This window comes from Acipenser ruthenus, chromosome 13 (genome assembly GCF_902713425.1).
Source record: "Acipenser ruthenus chromosome 13, fAciRut3.2 maternal haplotype, whole genome shotgun sequence".
Classification (NCBI taxonomy): Eukaryota; Metazoa; Chordata; class Actinopteri; order Acipenseriformes; family Acipenseridae; genus Acipenser; species Acipenser ruthenus.
The window spans coordinates 38845158-38868860 of NC_081201.1; the positions used below are offsets into that span (position 1 = coordinate 38845158).

General features: G+C 38.4%; 1 protein-coding gene across 5 annotated transcripts in view; it reads left to right on the forward strand.

The window, feature by feature from the left end:
- LOC117418208 (dynamin-binding protein-like) overlaps nucleotides 1–23385 on the forward strand; it is a 50533-nt gene extending 27148 nt beyond the window's left edge. For 3 of the 5 annotated variants that reach the window (XM_058985352.1, XM_034030965.3, XM_058985354.1), the window contains 13 exons: nucleotides 10640–10833; nucleotides 12035–12134; nucleotides 12487–12634; nucleotides 14046–14063; nucleotides 15538–15737; nucleotides 16575–16705; nucleotides 17013–17117; nucleotides 17380–17508; nucleotides 17794–18126; nucleotides 18692–18871; nucleotides 19118–19316; nucleotides 19564–20099; nucleotides 21013–23385. In XM_058985352.1, coding sequence (XP_058841335.1) covers nucleotides 10640–10833; nucleotides 12035–12134; nucleotides 12487–12634; nucleotides 14046–14063; nucleotides 15538–15737; nucleotides 16575–16705; nucleotides 17013–17117; nucleotides 17380–17508; nucleotides 17794–18126; nucleotides 18692–18871; nucleotides 19118–19316; nucleotides 19564–20099; nucleotides 21013–21198 — 2459 coding nt within the window. In that variant the 3' untranslated portion in view covers nucleotides 21199–23385. Of the gene's footprint in view, nucleotides 1–3678; nucleotides 3821–10639; nucleotides 10834–12034; nucleotides 12135–12486; nucleotides 12635–14045; nucleotides 14064–15537; nucleotides 15738–16574; nucleotides 16706–17012; nucleotides 17118–17379; nucleotides 17509–17793; nucleotides 18127–18691; nucleotides 18872–19117; nucleotides 19317–19563; nucleotides 20100–21012 lie in introns of those variants that run through there. The other 2 variants (XM_058985355.1, XM_058985353.1) reach the window with 2 other exon arrangements.
- Nucleotides 23386–23703: the final 318 nt, after the last annotated feature.

The following is a 23703-nucleotide window of genomic DNA, read 5'->3' on the forward strand; positions in this document are numbered from 1 at the left end:
CCCTTTCATCAATTTCTATTTGGCTTTGACTCATTTTTTTTAATCAGTGTCCAGCAGACTGAATGTAACCCCTTCCCCCAGCCAGTGTGCTTGTGCTAATCCCTTTACTGAGTGCAGGGGATTCAACACAACCCCACGTCTGGTCTGCACTGAGGTCTTCGAGGGGCTGCAGACAAAACCCACTGTAAACCGCTAACAAGGCGCTGGAAGATTAAGGAATATGGAACAATTAAATGCTTAGCAATTGTGTCCCATTCCAGGGTGTTTAGTAGTAAAAGTAGTACTTGTATACTTTTAATACAATGCCATCTTTTAAAACTATGTATAGATTTTTTTTCTGCATAAATTAAGTTTAAAACCAAAAAAAAAAAAAAGTTTCAACTGTTTTCATGTTGCTACTGTAAGCACTGACTCACTCTACATCATAGGCCAGCCTGTTGCTAGGCGCAGCAATATTCTATTAATCATAGAGTGACGGTAAGGGGCTTGGAAATCCTCATTGACAGTGAATTGATACAGTGTACTGGGCTAATCAGGTGCAGCTATTGAACCTGAAAGGGTTTATTTCCATGTAGTGGAAGTGCCTGTCCATACATTGTATGTTTATGCCTGTCCAGTGTTTTGGCAGCTCATGCAAAGCCTATTTGAAACGCACAAAGCCCCAGTATATATTATTGTATTCCTTTTAGGTTAGTGATGGGATTGGAGCTCAACAGTCATACTAAACCTATATTAGATAACCAGTTAAGAAGATGTGAATAGCCTGAATAAAGTGGTTAGATGACCTTTTATTTAACTGACTTGCAGGCCGGCTAAGGATAAAATATTGATCTTCTCAATGCCCTTTTGAAATACAGACCTGTGAGTGTGCAGAAGTTATTTTGAAGGGAACTTTCATTCTTCAAGCTGAAGAAAAAAAAATCTAGTGGTATTTTAAAACTGATAGAACAGGATATCTAATGATTCTTGCTGACCTTAAGAATCCATGGATTAGTATCGGGTTACCTACATTAAAAAAAAACAAAAAAACATTATATAAATAGCTACTGGCCCAGAGGGAAACCTGTGAACTTCACACTATGCATAAAAAAATGATATTAAGAAAAATAAAAAGAAATGAACTGAGCAGGCAATTTGAGAAACAAAAGGAAAGCATTCTTGCAGTTGAAAGCACACATTCTAGAACAGGGGTACCCTTGCTTTTCACTGGAAGACCTTTTATTAGTCCCCTCCTTTGTTCCTCAGAAACACCATGTTCCCATGGAAACCAGTTCATGTTTCAGGCACTCCGGTCAAGAAAGAATGATTGTCCTTCACATAAAAAAATAAAAACCTTTCTGTGCAAGGTACCTGGTAGCCCTGCCTATTCCCCTGACAATAAGCATGACAAAGCTGTGTTCATTTGTAAGAAGTTAACATGAATTCAGTGTTCTTTATCTGTATGACAAAAACAAAAACACAACTGTTAGAAACAGAGAGCATGCCAGTTACTGTCTTCTTTCTATTGTGTGTGTGTGTGTGTGTGTGTGTGTGTGTGCGTTTCTGTCACACAGCATGCACTGATTTGTTTATATTTAAGAGTGGCATCACGTCACACTGATGTACAGCATTGGGACTCGGGAAAGGGAAAGGCAGAATGGTGTTGTGATTATTCCGAGGTCATTAGGTAGACTGATGAACCATGAAGGGCAGGTAGTTAGCTTGCTTGGCACCTTGGTTGCACTGCACTACAAAGAAAAGGGCTTTGTTCTGTGGAGGAAATTCAAATTTTCTCAATGCATGTTTGTATTTAATTTATTTTATTTAAGGGACCCTGTGGTTGTGATTGTGTGCAGTTGCACCATGTTTACTGTCACACACAGTCTTACTTTGCTGTTTAGTTTAAATGATACAGTAATAGTTGTGGCTCCACATTATAGTGCTTGCCATCAATGTGTGGCAGATAAAACAGAAATGTTTACAATTTGCTGTTATGTGACCTGACAAAGTAAATGCCAAATCTTTTGCAATGTAAGGACTAGGGGCGTAACAATACGCTCATGTCATGATACGATACTTTACACGCTTTATAAAACATAAGAAAGTTTACAAACGAGAGGAGGCCATTCGGCCCATCTTGCTAGTTTGGTTGTTAGTAGCTTATTGATCCCAGAATCTCATCAAGCAGCTTCTTGAAGGATCCCAGGGTATCAGCTTCAACAACGGTACTGGAGAGTTGGTTCCAGACCCTCACAATTCTCTTTGTAAAAAAGTGCCTCCTATTTTCTATTCTGAATGCCCCTTTATCTAATCTCCATTTGTGACCCCTGGTCCTTGTTTCTTTTTTCAGGTCAAAAAAGTCCCCTGGGTCGACATTGTCTATACCTTTTAGGAATTTGAATGCTTGAATCAGATCACCGTGTTGTCTTCTTTGTTCAAGACTGAATAGATTCAGTTCTTTTAGCCTGTCTGCATACGACATGCCTTTTAAACCCGGGATAATTCTGGTTGCTCTTTGCACTCTTTCTAGAGCAGCAATATCCATTTTGTAACGAGGTGACCAGAACTGAACACAATATTCCCAAGTTATGTATGTCACGATACAGTGTGTTTGTATCACGATACAGTGTGTTTGTATCACGATACGTGATATGGTCCTAACTTGTATGATGCATAAGAAGATCAAATTATCTTTTAATGATGGGCTATTTTGTCCAGGGGAGTATGTATTAATACCAACTATAAAACACGCTTTATTCAAGAACCACTTGGCTGAACTACAACGAGCTGTGTTGAGCATTTAGTACCTCTATTACAATATAGCATCTAAAGATTTAATTTAATTTAATTCCCCAAACTGCAAGTTTGACAATATCTTCCTCTTTCATATTTGAATATAAATTGAGTATAGTAGGTAATATTCTCAAACTCTTAAGAGAAAGCTTTAGTACATGGCAGAAATTATAACTTAAGTAGAACTTAATTAAATAATTATATGCTGTAAAACTATGAAATAATGTGACTGCATTTGCTTCCAGTACAGTGAATGCAGTCCCCGGGAGTCTGGGCGACATGTGATACTCCCTGCTTTGATCAGACAGCTCTGTGCATTACAGGGGGGACCTCATTTGAATACAAGGCAGAGAGTGACTGTTTGGGTTCATTCTTTCAGAATTGAGGTTGGGATGATGGTCAGGTCATCTGAGGCTAGTTGGAAAGGTTGGAACTGGATTGGTGCAATACTGGACAGCTGTTCTAATCCAGTTCACCCGTTTTAATTACAGACATGCTTTCCACCTGTCATTCACGTTGAACCCCTGAGTACACAAGGAATTGAGCGCTTGTTCAAATGGTATAAAATGTAGGGTTTGTTAATTAAAATCACCTATGAGCTATTTAAAAGCTGGCACACTAAGTATTTTACATTTGTGAATTGTGCAATGCATATCTTGACACACACACTCTTTAAAATCTTCGCTTAAGTCTTTAACGTATCTGTGCATTGTGTCCTCTTCTGCTGTGCTGTCAAGCAGTCCAATCCAGTTTCTTTCTCTGAGCTCCAGTACCCGGTTTTGTCTGCTGCCCGTTCACGCTCAGTGGATTGTGTGTAATCTCAGAGGTTCCCAGCTATTCTTATGTTAATACATTCATCAAGGCGATAGAAAGGAGTTTCTGTTAGGAGACTGAACGATCCACGAGGATACAGTCTGGCAGGGAGTCAAAAGAAGGGGTTTTATTTTTTTTGTGTCGGGTTTAAGTGTCACACTTTGAACCATGGGGAAAGTGGTGTTTGTTACACCTGAGACTCCCAAGTTAATGCAGCACAGGACGGAGGCAGGAGGTAGGTTAAAGCAACACTTGATTTATAAGAGCGTTTCTTAAAGGGACAGTCGCCACAGTGCAGTCGTGTGCTTTGGGGAAGACCAGATAAGCTTCAGATTTTAGGCTTATATCAGTGTTTTACATGAAACAAGCTAATCTTGTATAAAAAAAAAAACCTAGCCTAACAACAAATCCATGAGAGAGCTCTCTTAAGCACATGAGAGGTATGCGTTTTGCGCAGCTGCTTGTTACTGTGCTTTGTTTTTGTATTCGATTGAAAATATGCCTATATATAATTTTAGAATAAGAAGTAGAAATAAAATGTGATTTATTTCATGCCTCGTACTGGTTCATCTTTATTAGCACTGAACCAAAAGTTACACGTCTTTTATCATATTGTTGTCATTACTATGTGATACTGCAGAGGTGTACAGTTCTTTCAAAGCAGACTACCCTGCGGACAGTGGAAGAGCTGGTAATATAACCATGTGAACAGAGGCTAGCTCTCTGAACTGGGAACTGGAGCAACTGGGATGCAAGACTGACAGTTAAGCTTCAACTAAGCCAACGAATGAAAGAATGTAATTGTTTTAGTAGGGTTACACAGTAATTCTTCACCTCAAAACTACTCAATGTTTCAGTAAAAAAGGATTTGATTTCAGTATTTTTATGTGAACTGAGGTGAATTAAAGATAATATACTGTACTGCAAGCATAAAGTTGCCCTTTATGTTTTGAAATGTGCCAAAGTAGAGGTTCTCCAGCTTCTTTTAAAAAAAGTTTGAATAGGCACCCAGACTGAAAACTGGAGCAGTAAACTGCAAACAGTTTGAATAGGCACCCGGACTGAAAACTGTGGAGCAGTAAACTGCAAACATGTAGTGCGTATTGTCTGTAGGCATCACAAGGCCCATATGTCACCACAACCTACATTACAGCATGTGTTTTTTTACAAAAGTTTCCAGAATTTTCTGGAACTCTGCAGACCCCCAGGGTTCACCAGCACCTAGTTTTAGTATAGTATAAACTGTAGTGATTAACATGTGTATAGTATAGTATAGTATAGACTGTAGTGATTAACATGTGTATAGTATAGTATAAACTGTAGTGATTAACATGTGTATAGTATAGTATAAACTGTAGTGATTAACATGTGTATAGTATAGTATAAACTGTAGTGATTAACGTGTGTATAGTATAGTATAGACTGTAGTGATTAACATGTGTATAGTATAGTATAGACTGTAGTGATTAACATGTGTATAGTATAGTATAGACTGTAGTGATTAACGTGTGTATAGTATAGTATAGACTGTAGTGATTAACATGTGTATAGTATAGTATAGTATAGTATAGACTGTAGTGATTAACATGTGTATAGTATAGTATAGACTAGTGTTTAATGTGTATAGTATAGTATAGTATAGACTGTAGTGATTAACATGTGTATAGTATAGTATAGACTGTAGTGATTAACATGTGTATAGTATAGTATAAACTGTAGTGATTAACATGTGTATAGTATAGTATAGACTGTAGTGATTAACATGTGTATAGTATAGTATAGACTAGTGTTTAATGTGTATAGTATAGTATAGTATAGACTGTAGTGATTAACATGTGTATAGTATAGTATAGACTGTAGTGATTAACATGTGTATAGTATAGTATAGTATAGTATAGACTGTAGTGATTAACATGTGTATAGTATAGTATAGACTGTAGTGATTAACATGTGTATAGTATAGTATAGACTGTAGTGATTAACATGTGTATAGTATAGTATAGTATAGACTGTAGTGATTAACATGTGTATAGTATAGTATAAACTGTAGTGATTAACATGTGTATAGTATAGTATAGTATAGACTGTAGTGATTAACATGTGTATAGTATAGTATAGACTGTAGTGATTAACGTGTGTATAGTATAGTATAGACTGTAGTGATTAACATGTGTATAGTATAGTATAAACTGCAGTGATTAACATGTGTATAGTATAGTATAGTATAGTATAGACTGTAGTGATTAACATGTGTATAGTATAGTATAGACTGTAGTGATTAACATGTGTATAGTATAGTATAGACTGTAGTGATTAACATGTGTATAGTATAGTATAGTATAGACTGTAGTGATTAACATGTGTATAGTATAGTATAAACTGTAGTGATTAACATGTGTATAGTATAGTATAGTATAGACTGTAGTGATTAACATGTGTATAGTATAGTATAGACTGTAGTGATTAACGTGTGTATAGTATAGTATAGACTGTAGTGATTAACATGTGTATAGTATAGTATAAACTGTAGTGATTAACATGTGTATAGTATAGTATAAACTGTAGTGATTAACATGTGTATAGTATAGTATAGTATAGACTGTAGTGATTAACATGTGTATAGTATAGTATAGACTGTAGTGATTAACATGTGTATAGTATAGTATAAACTGTAGTGATTAATATGTGTATAGTATAGACTGTAGTGTTTAAAGTGTGTATAGTATAGACTGTAGTGTTTAACATGTGTATAGTATAGACTGTAGTGATTAACATGTGTATAGTATAGACTGTAGTGATTAACATGTGTATAGTATAGTATAGTATAGACTGTAGTGATTAACATGTGTATAGTATAGTATAAACTGTAGTGATTAACATGTGTATAGTATAGTATAGACCTGTAGTGTTTAACATGTGTATAGTATAGACTAGTGTTTAATGTGTATAGTATAGTATAGTATAGACTGTAGTGATTAACATGTGTATAGTATAAACTGTAGTGTTTAACATGTGTATAGTATAGACTAGTGTTTAATGTGTATATAGTATAATATAGACTGCAGTGATTAACGTGTGCATGTGTATAGTATTAAATCTAAAGGAAAAAAAACTTAAGGTAGCTTTTATTTGTATTTATTTTATAAAGAAATCCTTAAAAAATGTTAGGAATATAATGATTGCTGTTGAAACTCTAGCAGACAGTGGGGCTGTTAAAGAAACCTAATAATGTTCGTGCCAATAATTTCCTGTAAATATGAGCTGGTCTTTTGGATTAATACAGAGTCCATTGTGTTAGCTGGAGAGTTAAATGTTACCCATTCACCAGACCACCAGCCTGTATAATGTATACTTTATCTTCACATTTACATGGAAGAATGCTTTAGTTGATTGAGCTGGCAGTCTGCTGTATTTGCATATTTACTGGTTAGTGTTCAAGTCAGGGCAGAGACAGAAAGTCTTTGACAGTAGATGTATTGGCTTGTTGTGCCAAGTTTAGGTAGCCACTCCATGAAAAATGGTTTTACAAACATCATAAGAAAACACCTCCACAGTAAGCACAGGATGTGAGGTGACAGTTTTGGAATGACATTGTCTCTGTTTTGCTACAGGGAGATCCAGTAAGTAACAGTGCACTTCAAACATGTTCTTTTGAAAATGAGAAAAGCTACTTTTATTTATGTAACTAGATTATGTTTTTTGTACAAAACCTTTTGATTTTGTTTCTTGTACTATGCATTTTCACCTTTTTTGATAAATGATCAGAGTCACTGATGTAATTCCCAGCATGTAGCATTCATGGACCTCTTTGTCATTTTGGAGGTTTGATTAGGATACAGTGGAGGTGCATTTTTTACATGCACCTGGAGAACTTCATGCTGAATTGTGATGAGACTTGGTTAGGGAATTGCATTGTTTAGCACATTTATTGAGTGTGAGAATCTGGGGCTTTAAAGAGGAACCTTAGTATCTGTCTGTCTGCCATCTTTCCATTTTACATGAGCAAAAGGTAAATGTAGGTCAATGTGATTTACTTTTTTATGATACCACTGGGCGGTTCTGTATTTACAGCTGTGGCATGGACTGGATGTCACTATTGCAATAGGCATTTAGAACTCAGTCGTTAAGATGGATGCCCTTCTGATCTTTGCTATTGAACAGAGGTTGAAAATAGCTAATAAACTTAAAAGTGGTGACATAAACAAAGAGAGAGAGAAAAATGCACTGCTTTCCAACTATTTTCTAGTAGCCTGTTCTAAATCTGCAACCCTACTGCATTGTTTACAGACACGAGCAGCCCTTGTGAATGCAGAACAGTCAAATAAATCCAGGATTTTACACAAGGATTGATGATATTAAACAACAAGCCATTTTCAGGGAGGGGTCCTACATTACCTCCCGAAAAAAGTAAACAAACCAGACCCCAAAAATGAGGTGTTGCCGCCTTGTCATTGGGTGAGGAAATACATGGTAGTTCATCGCAGACACACATGGAAAGAGAATGTGTCGTTTTTGTTTGTTGGGTTGGAGGAGCATTCAGTCTGTTGAAGTTCTTTGCTCTGGCCTCTTGCGTCTTGCTTAAAGTCCAAACCGTTCAGGTTCCCAACAGTTTTGGACAATAGGTTGAAACTTGTGGTTCATGCATGTTCTAACTACCAAAAAAACTACCGCAATATGGCGTGTTGGAATGTTATATGGTTCCCTTCATTTACTACAGACCATGACACATCATCTTGTTTATGAGTGTGTTGTGATAAAAAGTGCTTTCCATGAAATCCTTTCTGCTGGTAGATGACTCATAACAATAATCACTGATAACGATATCAGTAACCCCAGGATGCATTGCTGTTCAGGGCAGAGCAGTAACTGGATGATGTCATTAATGTAAGACAAATGGCCAGTGGATCAGACAGCACTGCACTATTCAGCAAAAGCAAATGGGAGGAGACGACAAGGAACCAAAAAGGGGAGGAGACTGTGTGAAGTAATATGTGAAGTAATAGACCATGAAAGACACTGGCTTATTGTTCTTGACACTAGTTTCACAGCAGTAATTCCATGTTGTGATATCACAGAAGTTTATTATTCCCCAAGAAGTTACCCCAACAGTATACGGTGATGTCTTTGAGTATGCAGTATCAAAACATTGTGCTGTTACATTGCATGTGTAAAGGACGCTGGTCTTAGCTCAGTTGTAACCAATCTCATGCAGCTTAACGACACAGAACAAGCATTTTCTTTTGTTTTCTTTTGCAGTTTAAATGTAGACAAGCTGCTTCTGAGTTAAGAGGAATTCAGGAACATGCATTGAAACTGTCCATCCCTGGAAATCTATGATGCATGTTCATGATTTACTGCAGGGTTTTTTTTCTTCTTTTGTATTTCTAAATGACCCGAGACTCTGCTGATAAACAGAAATGAATAGACGCACGCTCTTAAGCAATATGTATAAATCAGATCGTGACATAAAGGTCTTCTCTACACTCCTACACGGCTCCTTGTTTTTAAAGGATTTCTTTTCAATAAAACATGCACAAACCCTGGCTTTTTTCTGTTTTCAACCTCCCCCTACAACATTGTTTTAATTTGATTGTTAACAGGATTGCTGTACCCCGGCTTTTTCTCACCATTGGCTGACTGTAAAAACGGCTGCTTGTATCTCAGTGTGAACTGCAGCAGTCTATTGTTTGCAAGACAAAGCTTGAGTTATTACTGCGCCCTGTTATTACTGTACATTGTTAAAGCCTGCCAATGCATGGAATACACTTTAAGTTTTCAATTTCACTACAGTTTTTTAAAACTAAAACGGAATTGTACGGGTGGAGGAAATGTAGACTTATCTGTGGAGTGAAAGTGCTCTTTCACGCCACAAAGCATCTTGATATACTGTTCCAAAAATGATTGATATAGAAGGAAATAGATATACAGAAATGGTTTAGTCACTCCCCTCCCATGCAGTACTCTGAATCATTCTCAACACAGGGTTATAGATCACAGAGTAAACCTTTGCTGAGGAAACAAAGCAGGAATTACAAGTGGTGTACAGTAGTACTGTGTGCATATTTCTGGGTGTAGTTACTCTGGATCCAACAGTGGATGTGTTGGAACAGTTTCCAGGCAAGATTTGAACTTCTCTGCCTAGATCCCGATTTGGAGTCTGTAACGGTTCAAACTCCAATCCTTGATGAAATGTTTTAGGTTGTGCAAGGGGCGGTTTGTTTTTCTTTTAACTCTGTGCCAGTGTTTAGAACACATGTTTCCTGGCTGTGTGTCAGTGTTGGGCTTCTCCACTAATGTGACCATTACAAATGACAGAGAGAACCTGCTTTTGGAGAATTAAGAGGTTGTGCAGATTGCTCAGTGTAGAAGGTAGTAACAATATGCTTTAACCAGGTTTGATATACATTTTGTTAAAGAAACAGCCTCAAAAGAGTTTGAATATGGACATTTTTTTAAAAATAACTTTTGCATTCATTTTTTGTGAGTAGGGCCCCTTTTATTATTATTATTATTATTATTATTATTATTATTATTATTATTATTATTATTATTATTATTATTTATTTCTTAGCAGACGCCCTTATCCAGGACGACTTACAATTGTTACAAGATATCACATTATTTTTTTCATGCAATGACCCATTTATACAGTTGGGTTTTTACTGGAGCTATCTAGGTAAAGCACCTTGCTCAAGGGTACAGCAGCAGTGTCCCCCCACCTGGGACTGAACCCACGACCCTCCGGTCAAGAGTCCAGAGCCCTCACCACTACTCCACACTGCTGTCCTTATATGAAAGACTGTACCACACTCAGAGTATAAGGATAAAAACATTGCATTGAAGTCCGATACCTCGCCTTACTAAATGTATTTGTATGGTCCTCTAGTGATCATTTAGATCATTGTTCAGTGCAAAGCGTAACAAAGTACATTGACTGTTAGCTTGGCTCAAAACCTGGACGTGAGCTCTTCCTAAGCATCAGCCACTTTGATAAGCGAGTGCTCTATAGGAACCTATCCGTTTTTCCATTACCATTTGTGTTTGTGTCTCTTAGAGATGACTCTGCTCACAGCAGACCCCGCCTCCCTGGAGTCGACGCCTGTTACAGCCCCCAGCGCCGATCCCGAGCAGAGGATGATGGAAAAGAGGTCCAAGGTGATTGAAGAACTCCTGCAGACAGAGAAGGATTACATCAAAGACATGCAGATGTGTGTCCAAGAAATAATCCATCCACTGCAAAAAAAGCAGGTACAGTTCCGCACGAGAAGATTTAACGCTTCTGTTTACATGTGGCAAAGAGGTTTCACTGACTTCACTTGCTAATGCACATACAGCCATACACTACCAATTATTTTGAATCTGAGCACAATTATATATATATATATATAAATAAAAATCATGGAATGAGGCTATTTTGAATTAATTTGTCTTCTGAGGTTTACCAGCTAAGCCTCTTTTTGGCTGTTACAGAGCAGATGTAATAAGCAAGCAAACTTGTGTATTACAACTGCTCTGTCACAGCTAAAAACCGGCTTAGTGTCAAGTATTAACCCTTTGCAGTCCATTTATTAAGTGCGTGTCAGGCGCGTCAGGTCCAATTTTTATTTTCACACGCGCAGTTAATTTTAGACGCGCTGTTTAAAAGTATTTCTTTCCACAGTCAAATGGGTTTAAAAGGCCCTGCATATCAACAAAGCACTCACTAGGCATCTCCAGCCCCGCCCCACTCTTTCGTTCGCTATCGTTTCACATATGCTAAGAAATAAATAATAATAATAATATTATTATTATTATTATTATTATTATTATTATTATTATTATTATTATTATTAATAGTCGTACATACCGATCAATCATCTCCGGATCACTCGTTTTATCACCAAACTCCTCAATAATGCAATCCAAGTCATTATTTTATTACTATAACATCTCAAAAAAGCTCTGCAAATGTCCGTGATAGTCTCTGTGCGCTGATACAGTAACAGCCAGCTTGTTTCCTTATGACCGCCCATATGGGATGCCAGGGGCAAGTATGACTATTCATGAGATACGCCATTTTTTTTGTTTTTTTGTTTTTTTTATCGGCTTGTCTCGGCTCCTGTCGCTCCCACTCGGCCATTGAATGGTTTTCTCAGCTTTTTCCGGAGAAAAAATGACTAGAAACCCGTTTTTTGCGTTTTTTTGATGATGTCGGACAGGGTCCGACAATGGACCGGATAGGAATTGCAATGTCGGACCAGGTCCGACAATGGACCGCAAAGGGTTAATGGGGTAGAACGTGCCCTTTTAAGATGCTTGTTTCTGCATGCTTTGCATGGCACACAACAGTTAGCATGCTCAATCTCCTGCTCGAATGCATTAGAATAAGAGAATGTAGCGTCAAACTTCCATTCATAACAGAAATTAGTTCATGTGTGTTCTAACATGCTTTTTTATCTTCTTCATGCAGGTGCAGAACATTGACTTTGATGGTCTCTTTGGCAATGTTCAGATGGTGATTGATCTCTCAACACGCTTGCTTAAAGATCTGCAGGACACAGAGTCAATAGGTATGACTGGTGTTTATAAATGCAATAATGTTCTTAAGTAGGACCTTTGCTTTAAAAACAGAACAAAAAAAAACAAAAAACGACTAAATACATGTTTACTGTTAATTTGTCAGCAGTCTCTATTAAATTACATTTATCTGGTACATTAGTTTCAGGACTTGATTGGATTTGCGTTGCATACAGTAACTGTCGGATAATTGAACCCTTGTTTAATTAAAGCCAGCTGTTTAACAGGCAGTGTACACTGCAGATAAATACTAATGCACAGATTTTTTTTTTAAACAGTGTGTTTGCAATTGTTTTGTGTTTAGTTGTTCATTTGATGTGTTATATGTGTTGATTTGTTTGACAGGAAGTGTATTTGTGGTATATAAGACAGAGCTGGAAGAGGTGTATAAAATCTACTGTCAGAATCACGATGATGCTATTGCTCTGCTCGAGGCATATGAGAAAGATGAGAGTATCCAGAATCACATTCTAGAATGTCTGCAGAAGCTCAGGTAACGTATACCTGTGAATGACAGTCGAGATGGATTGTTCTGCATAGCCTTTAAACGAAGCTGGACACGCCTCTTGGGGTGTGGTGGTTTTGCCTGTGGCACAAGGCGTGTGTGGACATTGGGTTGGATGAGACTTCCTGGATGAAACCATTTTAAATCCATAAATTGCAGTCATGCAGATCCAATAAGGTCTTGGCTTGGATTCAGGTTTGTCTCATTTTCCTTTGTCACCTGTTTCTTGGTGTAAAGTGGGGATTAGGAGTGTGCCACACATTCTTACCTTACTGTACCTGTCACCGTTATTGGAGAGCTTTACTGTCATCATCTGGGGCTTGGCTAGCTTGAGCGGCCAGAACACCAGGCTCTAATGATGAAGGCAGGTGCCACACAGGTGCCCCACTGCCCAGTGGAACTATGACTGTGGTACATTGTATTGCATTGTCATTTACATTGGTGTTTAATACATGCTGCCTTTTCCAGACCCCCAGGATGCTCATAAAATAGATATGCAAATGTTATTCCAGCTGAGTTTTTAGACTTTCCTCAAGGTACCACACCCTTTAATCTGCTGTCAAAAGAAATAAAAAAAAGGGTATTTTGTTCATACACTATTTTAATAAAACATCACATTAACATATAGTAGACTTGTTTGGCATTTCTTTTTTTTTATGGTTATTTATTTTCCTGTTAAGGGAGTCCTGGGTTGGTTTAAGCAAACATTCGAGCAGGGATCCATAGCCACGCCGTTGCTAAGGCAGAGAGCCAGTGATAAGATTGTAATACAGCTGGAGTGGTTTCCAGTCTCCTATTCGCTATCACTTATCTTGTTCTTTCTATCTTGGTGTTAAAAGATATTTGTGCATTCCTCTGTCTCGCATGTTTTCTGAAGTTAAAAGGTCAGCAATGTTGGCTGCAGTACATTTTATAAATTCCAGCATACATTTTGTATTAATTTCTCTATTGGTTTCCTTTTCGTTTCAACCTCTCCCTGTAGCTTACAGAACGCTACATTTTGAAAGCTTTTTTTCTTCAAATGATCATTAGCTCATTATTTGATTTATTTTTTTAACACACCCAATAAAGTTACCAAACCAAAACATATAATTTAGGAGACTGGCAGTAGTGCAGTGTTAAGATGTTTCTTGTTCGTTTTACAGTTGTGATTGATAATTCAGAAAATAAAAATGCGCAAACTACAATTTTCTTCAAACGGGTATCTGTGTTGGTTCCCTGGAAGACCTGAAAAGTTCCTATATGACTAAACCTGAAAACGTGGGAAACAAAGCTTGATTTACAAAGTGTTTCAGAGTTCAAGATGACTCTGCAGCTCTGTTGCTGCTTGGTGGTGAGGTGTTAACCTTTTCCCTGTTTCTTTCCTTTTCTATACACGGTGGTTACCTTATCTGCACAGGGCAGTGTATCGCGAGTGGTAAGTGCCCCCCTGCTGGCCTCTGCATGCACCGCTTCTGACTGCATGTTGTCTCATTGATTCTTTAACATGCATTGTGTGTACAGTGACATTATTAACTAACCTCAGCCATAATCGGAGATAACTTTTTCATTGTGTGTGGCTTACTGCATGCCAGTTTGTGGTTTGATGTACTCATAGCGAAACATGTCAAAACTGTTGTCGCTGAACCTGAGCAGAAAACCGGTTTATGTAAAATAAAATAAATAAACCTTGTGATAACAATGCTCTTTTATTTCAGTGCTCAAGTGTCACCTAGTGGAAAGTGACTGAATTGCACCAATTTTTATGCATTCTGCAATTATATTTGATTAGGTTTGATTTTTATTATGAAAAATGCATCTGGTATTTTTGTTAAAAAAAATAAATAAAAAAAAATACCCAATACTTAGAATGTTTATACTTTTGTTTTTAAAATCTTGAATATACACAGTGATTTCAGTTTTGTTAAGTGAAAGTAAAATTTGGTAATGTTTTATATTGTGTGGCATAAATTAATATTAAATAGATATGCAGTTGCATATTAAATTAATATTAAATAGATATGCAGTTGCATATTAAATTAATTTTAAATAGATATGCAGTTGCATATTAAATTAATGTTAAATTAATATTTAATAAATATGCAATAGCTGGTTTCTTGCTAAATGTTAACTGAATGTCGATTGAAAATGTAACTGCATATCACGTCCATTTATATTACTTTTTGTTACCCTTGAAAATATGTAATAATTTCCCATTGTTTACATGTTTTTAATTGAAAATAGTTAATCTGACCTTAAATGTTAATGGAAAGTAACAATGACAAATTGAACGTAAATTTAATATCAATTGCATATCTATTAAATAATAATTTAACATGAATTTATCAGTTGCATATCTATTAAATAATAATTTAACATTACTTTATCATTGCATATCTATTAAATAATAATTTAACATTACTTTATCAATTGCATATCTATTAAATAATAATTTATGCCACGCAATATAAAACGTTACCCATTTTTTTTCTCCCAATGAATGTCATTATTATTTATTTTATTTATTTATTTTATTTATTTATTTATTTATTTTAATTGTTTTTAAATTTACAAAATTAAGGTCACTCTATAGTAGAACTTGCTCTATAACGCAATAGTTACAGAATAAGTTCAAAAGTTTGAAATCTGCACTGTTTCCAGGCAGATTTTTAAAGATCCCTGTGGCATACTTTTCTTAATTCCACAGTTTAATACCTCTCTATGAAAGCGAGGAGTATCAGCTGTTTGGTGCTGGATTACTATAGATTTCTGTGTATTCATAGCTGGCTTCAAAGAAGGCTGCATGTGTCTGCTGGCTGGCAATGCCATTGATTTGAAGTGTTTGTTGTTGTTTTTAAAAGATTCATGTTATGTGCCTGAGTAAACCCATCATTTCTCTGCTTTGCATACAGGGGTAAGACCAACTACATCAACCTGGGTTCGTTCGTGATCAAGCCGGTGCAGAGAGTGATGCGCTACCCACTGCTGCTGATGGAGCTTCTGAACACCACGCCAGAGTCGCACCCAGACAAGAGGCTCCTCGCCCAGGCCGTGGACTGCGTCAAGGAGATCAACGTCAACATCAACGAGTACAAGCGCAGGAAAGACCTGGGTACGAGTCGGGAGCGAGGCTCAGGACATTACCTGAGATCAGATTAATTAAGCAAGACCAGCAATTCAGAAACAGATCCCACCTCTTCCATGTTGCTGGTGCTCAAGGAAAGTGGCGAGGGTGTAGGGGCTCATCACTGCTAAGAGGATCATGGTACAGAGTTTGAACCTCTTTAGCTGAAGTGAATATTTTCTAATTTGCTATCCCCCATGGTACGTACAGACACTTGTTTCAAGATGCTGTCCCACATGTTGTGGATGTACTTCTTAGGGTTGGGGTCAATTCCATTTACTTTTTAAAATCAATTCCCAATTCCAATTCACATACCCTTTTAATTAATTCCAACACATCATTGATCACAATTGCAATTAGCAGCATTCAGTTAAAATGAGCTTCTCACCGTGGCAACCAATTACTTAAATTAAACTGACTTTAAATGAAAGCAGTTGAACTATTATTATGGCTGTAAAATATCCATTCCAATTCCTTCAAAGGAATTGGAATCGGGAATTGTTTTTGAAAGGGAATTGGAAATGGAATTGGAATTGAAAATCAGGAATTGATCCCGACCCTGGTACTTATTGGGGTTTATTTTAATGATCCAAACAGGATCCGAATACAGCTGCTCTTTAACTAGTAATCCTTCAGTTGTTTACACCCAGGACTGATTCATCGACCCACTTATTATCCTACAATAAAAATACCGTGAAAAATCAGGATATTTGGCTCTGACGCTGCTTCACCTGTGTGTGATGACATTATTAAACCCTTGGACGGGAGAGAGATATTTGCCTTCCTACGTTGTACTGACAGCTTGTTTGTTTGTTGTGTGCATAGTTGTGAAGTACAGAAAAGGGGAGGAGGCGACTCTGATTGATAAGATCTCTAAGCTCAGCGTGCACTCCATTGTGAAGAAGACCAACCGAGTCAGCAGCCATCTCAAGCACCTGACAGGCTTTTCACCACAGGTAGGACAGCTCTCTACACCAACATGTTGCATCTCGCTCCCTCCATCCCTCTCGCTCGCTCTCGATCTTTCTCTCAGCTTAAAAAGCGAGCGCAAAAAGAGTCCGCTGAATTTTCTGTATATCTTGTTATCAAACATATGGTAACCATTTTCATAGCAGTACACAAAACCCTTTTAGAATTCAATTCGGAACTTTGTTTGAACTGTTTTCTATTTTGTTTTTGTGTGTTTTCAGCTTCAAATAAAGATTTTCTTTCCTTGTGTGGTTTTTTGGGGTTTTTTCATTTTTATTTTTTTCTTCTCGACAGATCAAAGATGAGGTATTTGATGAGGTGGACAAGAGATTCCGGATGCAAGAGAGATTGATCAAGTCCTTTATCAGAGATCTCTCTCTATATCTGCAGCACATCAGGGTAGGTGTGAATTGATTAAGTCGAAAAGGGCAAATGGATGCGTAGAGGTGTTAGGCAAGTACAGAAAGTGTTGTAAACCGCATATTCTTACTAGCATTTATGAATGTGTTTCATGTGTGGAAATAACATTTTAAAAATACATTCAAAAAATGTTCCTTTTACTGGTAGCTAGTATTGTATACAAATAATGTGAATATTTAAGGCTTGTAAAAAGTACTGCATGTCCTACATTGTGTTTTTTGTATATTTTCGTGTATTTCAGGAGTCTGCGTCTGTGAAGGTTTTGTCCGCTATAAGTTTCTCTGACATTTACTCGGACAGGACCCAGACAGATCTGGAAAGTTTCCAAAAGGCACACAGGTGTATCAGTGACCAACGTTTCACCGGTTTTGTAAGTAATAGCAAACGCATTCAATTCAAAAGCATTTTGTATAGTTCACTCTGCCACAAAGGGGCCAGATATAGTAATTACACACATCCATATATACATATGTAGTCTTTTTTTGGGGAAATTTAACTCTTCTTTTATTCCCACTTTTTTAATGTTTCTCGAGTTATAGTATTATCTTATAAAAAGCGTGGTTGCAAGTGACTAACAAAGATATGTTGATCTACAAAAAGAAATAGAATATTAGAAACCTAATGCGTCTCCTCTGTGCCCCTCGACTCCCAACAGAAAGAAAGGACTGAGAGCCTGGTCATCGCCCCCCTGAATCAGCTGCTGACCATGTTCGCCGGCCCTCACAAGCTGATTCAGAAGCGCTTTGATAAGCTGCTGGATTACAACAACTGCAAGGAGAGGGCGGAGAAGATGAAGGACAAGAAGACTGTGGAGGAACTCCAGTCCGCGCGGAACAACTACGAAGCCTTGACCGCTCAGCTCCTGGATGAGCTGCCCAAGTTCCACAGCTGCGCTCAGGAGCTCTTCACCAGCTGTGTGCACAGCTTCGCAGGGGCACACAAGGAGTTTGTCCGGGTAACCCTGGGGGAACTCAAACCACTCCTGCAGGTGAGGCGAGGGATCGTCATTTGAAAATAAACAACAAAAAAAAAAACGACTGCTTTAAACGTTTGGTGTTTGTGCGAGTCCCTGTGGTGAAGTGTAAAATGAGTGGGAGCCTGAACAGCATGCCACTCATCGTGAAATGATTCTCATATACTTTCCCATTCAGCAGAGTGCTTCAATTCGTTATGTGATGTCCTTAAAACAGCAGTATTGTGTAGTGGTTACCATAGAAGCCTCTGGTAATGGATTGCTGCAGGTTGATCTCAAAATTAAGGCTTGTCATAATAATAAGCAAGGATATCATTTGTTCAGGGGCTTAGATGTAAATAAAAAAGTTAAGTAATTTTTATATTGTAGGCGGCAGATTTCTTTGATTTGTTTGAGTTTTGGTCAGCATCTGAATCTGTCTGCGTTCAGTGAAAAGCAAGCAGAGTGATTTGTGTGATTATTACAAAAAGGCACATCACACAGATTCAGGTGTCAAACAACACATTGAAGTCTTGAAGAGGTATTATATCCTGTAATTGCATCCCAACATCATCCTTCATATGTCTCTGTTTTACTGCAGCTCTCCGGGGTGATTAGCACAGACGGGAACATCATTTCTCTTTTCCAAGAGCAGCACAGCCGGGTCCTCCAGCAGTTACAGTGCTTCAGCTTTTTCCCAGAGAGCCTTCCCACAGTGAGGAAAGCCTTTGAGAGGAAGAGCTTGGAGCCGCAGTCCTCCAGGAAACAGCTTGCGGGGCCGGTGAGTTCTGCATTCCAACAGCAGAACTACTTTGTGATATTACAGTGCATTCCGACAGCAGAACTGCTTTGTGATATTACAGAGGTGGTGTTCCAATGGAGGGGTATGAGCTGTTGAATCTGCAGTCAGGTTATGGGACTGATGCACAATAAGCTAATTGTGGGTTTAGCTGCACACTCGGAGAGTATCCATTGAGAAAGAACTCGACCGGTCCTAACAGTGCTTTCCTTCTCTGTCCTGCTGCAGCCTAACTATGTGCTGCAGACAGAGGAGCACCGTGCAGCACTGCTGTCCAGGTACCCCCCGGAGCAGCTGTGCCAGGCTGAGCGGAACTTCAACGCGGCTCAGGACCTCGACGTGTCTGTGTTGGAGGGGGACATCGTTGGGGTCATTAAGCAACAGGATCCCATGGGCAGTCAGAACCGCTGGCTCATAGACAATGGAGGTAGGTGCTGCTTCAGTACAGAGCCCAACCTGATTCCAGGTCGGGAGCAGTATTTGGAACATTTGTTATTTACAGTGCATGCATGACCACAGCATCATGACTTTCTGTTGCAACAAAACTAACAGGCTAATTACACTAAGAATATATTGATATTGTACATGTGTATTGTACATTTTCACTGAGCAGGTGTAGTATGACTAATTTGATATTTGCCGTTGAAACTGATAATGTCCTTTTATCTCTCCAGTGACGAAGGGATTTGTCTACAGCTCATTCCTTAAGCCTTACAATCCCAGAAAAAGCCAGTCAGATGTTTCGATAGGAAGCCACTCCTCTAATGAATCTGGATACGGGGGTTCCTCTCCAGTTTTCTCACGGCAGAATAGCAACAGCACATTAACTTTCAACTCCGACACTATATCTGTAACATTCTCCACCCTGCAATCCCAGAAATCCTGCCAGGACTCCGGCACTTCATCCCAGTCAAATCCACCCGAGGGCTGTTCTTCCAAGCGTTCCAATTCTAGAGAGACCACACTGCCGCTGTGGACCCAGTCTAATCACAAGGACCTGTCGGACTCTGCTTCTGAAACAGACTCCTGCTCCTCGCTGAAGAGTGTCCGGACTGACTTTGCACCGAGGAGCAGTCAGGTGGAAATGTTCAGTCAATCGGACGTGGCCTTCGGCTCTGTGATGAGGAGGAACGGAGACTCTGCGCTGAGAACGGTGTCCTTTCCTTCAGACATGACTCCGGAAAACGAGAGTGATCCAGAGGGAAATCAGGTCATTTATTTGTTTTAATTCAAAGCACTTTGCTGTGAGGACCTAAAGCAATTAGAATAATTTGTGAAATTAGTTAATACAATCCAGTTATTGTTGTTGGCAGTGCTGACAGAAGAGGGTATCTGAAAGTGTGCTTTGAATCACCTCCTATTGTGTGGCATCTGTCTCCAGTGCTTATCACAATGCAATACCTGCAGTAGCAAAAGTATTTGGATTCAGTGTCTCTCTTTTCTTAGATTTCTATTTTGCTGCGGACATTTGTTGTCACTCTCACAGAGCACGAAGAGCTCTAAAAACTGAACCCTTTGTTTCGGTACCAGACATGGTATAATTTAACTGCCAGGCTTCCCTCGCTGACAGAAGCAGGATTCACTGGTGCTGAGAACTGGCAATGCCCTTCCAGCACACACTCTGCAGCATACTTCACAGTGAATCACTGAGCATGCTCCCTTAGAAACAGCGGACAGCGCACACTCTGCAGCGTACTTCACAGTGAATCACTGAGCATGCTCCCTTAGAGACAGCAGACAGCACACACTCTGCAGCGTACTTCACAGTGAATCACTGAGCATGCTCCCTTAGAGACAGCAGACAGCACACACTCTGCAGTGTACTTCACAGTGAATCACTGAGCATGCTCCCTTAGAGACAGCAGACAGCACACACTCTGCAGCGTACTTCACAGTGAATCACTGAGCATGCTCCCTTAGAGACAGCAAAGTGGATACAAATGAGAAACCAAAATCTGCTTTGTAAGATAAGCACATATTATGACAGAACAATGCCTTCCCCAATTTGCTGCTGAATAAAAGGGATTCCCAGTCGTGTTACTGAAAATGGTCTGTGTTTTACTATAGCTGGAGTTTTTGTCCTTGCAGAGTAACTAAACGTCTGCTTTCTTCTTGTTCTACAGATTTACTACGCCATCTACTCCTTCGATGCACGCTGTGCAAACGAGCTGACTATATGTGCCCACCAGCGGGTGAAGATCATTGAATTTCACGACATGAACGGGAATAAGGAGTGGTGGCTGGGAGAGGTGGAGGGGAGGAGAGGATATGTACCTTCCAACTACATCAGGAAGACAGAGTACACTTGAAGCAACTCTGGAAGCAGGAGGCAAATAAATAGAACTGGTGCCTTATTTATTAAGAGGATCCCTTTTTAAGAAGTTGGAAGTGCTTTTTTTGGAATTTTAATGCTGCTGATATTGTATTGTACAAAATGCATGTATAGCTTTTTCAATCTTCTTGCTTGTTTAAGCTACCCAACTTCCTTATTCATACAGGGATATTTTAAAACACTGGTTTATCAGGATACAAACAGGACTAAATTAGATGGTGTAGAAAAGGAATCAATCACCGTTGCAGATTACCAGTGTTTTTTTGGATGTAAAGAACAAAAATGTGAGCGGTTGAGATCATTTGTAACTTTTTTTTATTTTTTATTTTAAAGTATATATATTTTTTAAAAGAACCGTTGCACTTTGCCGGTCATTCAAAACGTGTAGAATTCAACTGCAAACATTCATCGTCCAAGGTATCAGAAACCTGCTTAAGTCCTGTTTTAAAAAATGCCTTTATTTTCTATTTGCAAAACAAAGACATGAATAATGAAGACAGATATTAACTATGCATAATGTATAAAAGACTGTGAAACACTGGATAAGCCTAGCTGGAAATGAGAAATGGAACATGCTAAAACACTCTGTATAACAGTATCAAACCATTTTAATAGTGACAGTATTATTATATACAGTATGCTTAAAAGCAGTTCATCGATCAAACAATTGGGCTAATGTCTGTAGGTGTTCAACCCAAGTAAGTCCAGAACATATTACAATTGTTTCAAGCCACTTGGTCCAAATATTACAAACTTATACAACAGGGCTGTTGAATGCTAAAAATATCAATAATGTCATGCTGAATAAATAGGCCCTGTCCAAGTGAGTAAGGTAGCATCTTTACTGGCATAAGACTGTAAGATTCCTGACTTCAGTTGACGGTATAGAGAAGTTTGCATGAAGTCACATGTACACTTAACATATACACACTATTAGTGCCTCTGTGTAAAGCAGGGGGGTGTCCAGTCACAATCCTGGGGGTCCATTCCACTCCAGGTTTAACAGGTAAAATGATACAACTACTTCAGGGTCTGGATGGAGGTTTAATTGGCTCAATGGTTTGGTACAAAGAGCAGGAGTGGAAGGACCAGCTTTGGACATCCCTGGTGTAAAGTTTAATCTGCTTCAAATAAAATAATTGCACTTTTCTAACTTGCATCCAAAAAGTTAAAAACACGGGGATATCTCTGCAAAATCCAGTACTTTTCTAAAATGGTTTGATTCTGATTAGAATGTGTCTGAGATTCTACAGTCCTTTAACATGTAAGGAACTAACCTTAATTTTAGGGCAGGGGTGTCAAACTCCGTTCCTGGAGGGCCACAGTGTCTTCTGGCTTTCGTTGCGCCCGAGTTCTCAATTACTGAATTGGTCTAATTATTTGATTAAATGGACAACTTTAACACGTCTCCCCAGGCCTCAGAATGGTTTATAGGTTGTGTTCCTTGAATCAAGTGCATTTTTAAATCAACTGCAAAAGACCTTGAAAAAATAGTAAATATGTCCAATTGAACAAATAATTAGATCAGTTAATTGAGAGATTAAGTTGGAATGGAAACCAGAAGACCATGTGCCCCCCCCCCTCGAGGACTGGCGTTTGACCCCCCCTGTTTTAGGGATCCATTGTGGTGTTTGTTTTGGAATGTACAGCATTTACATTTTACAGTAAATTCAAGGATATGGTCTGCTTCTGGTTGCCACATTGCCTTCATAAGTATTGTAAAAAGCTCTTACTGAATGTACTCTGTGCTCTGTGCAATCATAATTATTGTCATGTATCGTTTAAGTCAGAGCCATGGTCCACATTGCCTATCAAGCATGGTGCGAGAGACAAGGTGGTCTGGTTCAGATAGTTTGGTCTTTATACATTTTTATTTTGAAATGGGAAGAGTGTCACAGGAATGCGACACTTGATAAATACTTTGTTTTTTTTTATCAAATTATTCCTTTGGTTCATTCTTGGGGAAACCTGTGCCTTACTGCATAATTACAGCCCTCATAACAATCTCTTCTATTATCCAAATCTCTTTATCTGCATGGAAACCAGATGCATTCTTTTTTTTTTTTTTTGCACACTACTGAAATAAAAAATATTAAATGTTTTATAGAAGTATTGTAAATGTGTAAATATATTTTGTTTTTAAATAAAATGCAACTGAATGCTTTATACGATTTCCTTTTGGCACACTGGCATGAAACACTTCCCACTTCACTAATGCCTTGATGTCACTTGCAGAATATTGAGAGCCGTGTTGCAGCCACTCTTGTTGAGCTCTGTCCGCTCTTCTGCCTCGTGATCATTAAGGCTGTGACACGTCTAGCCCAAACCACTGAGTGACAGTTTGTTTCTGCATCCTATAAAATATTACTTTTATGACATGCTTTACCAAAACTTAGTGAAAAGGACCGTGTTCAGGGTACGATTTACAAAATGAATGTACTGGCTTTTTTTAGAGTAAGGATGCAAGTGGGACTTCGCTCTG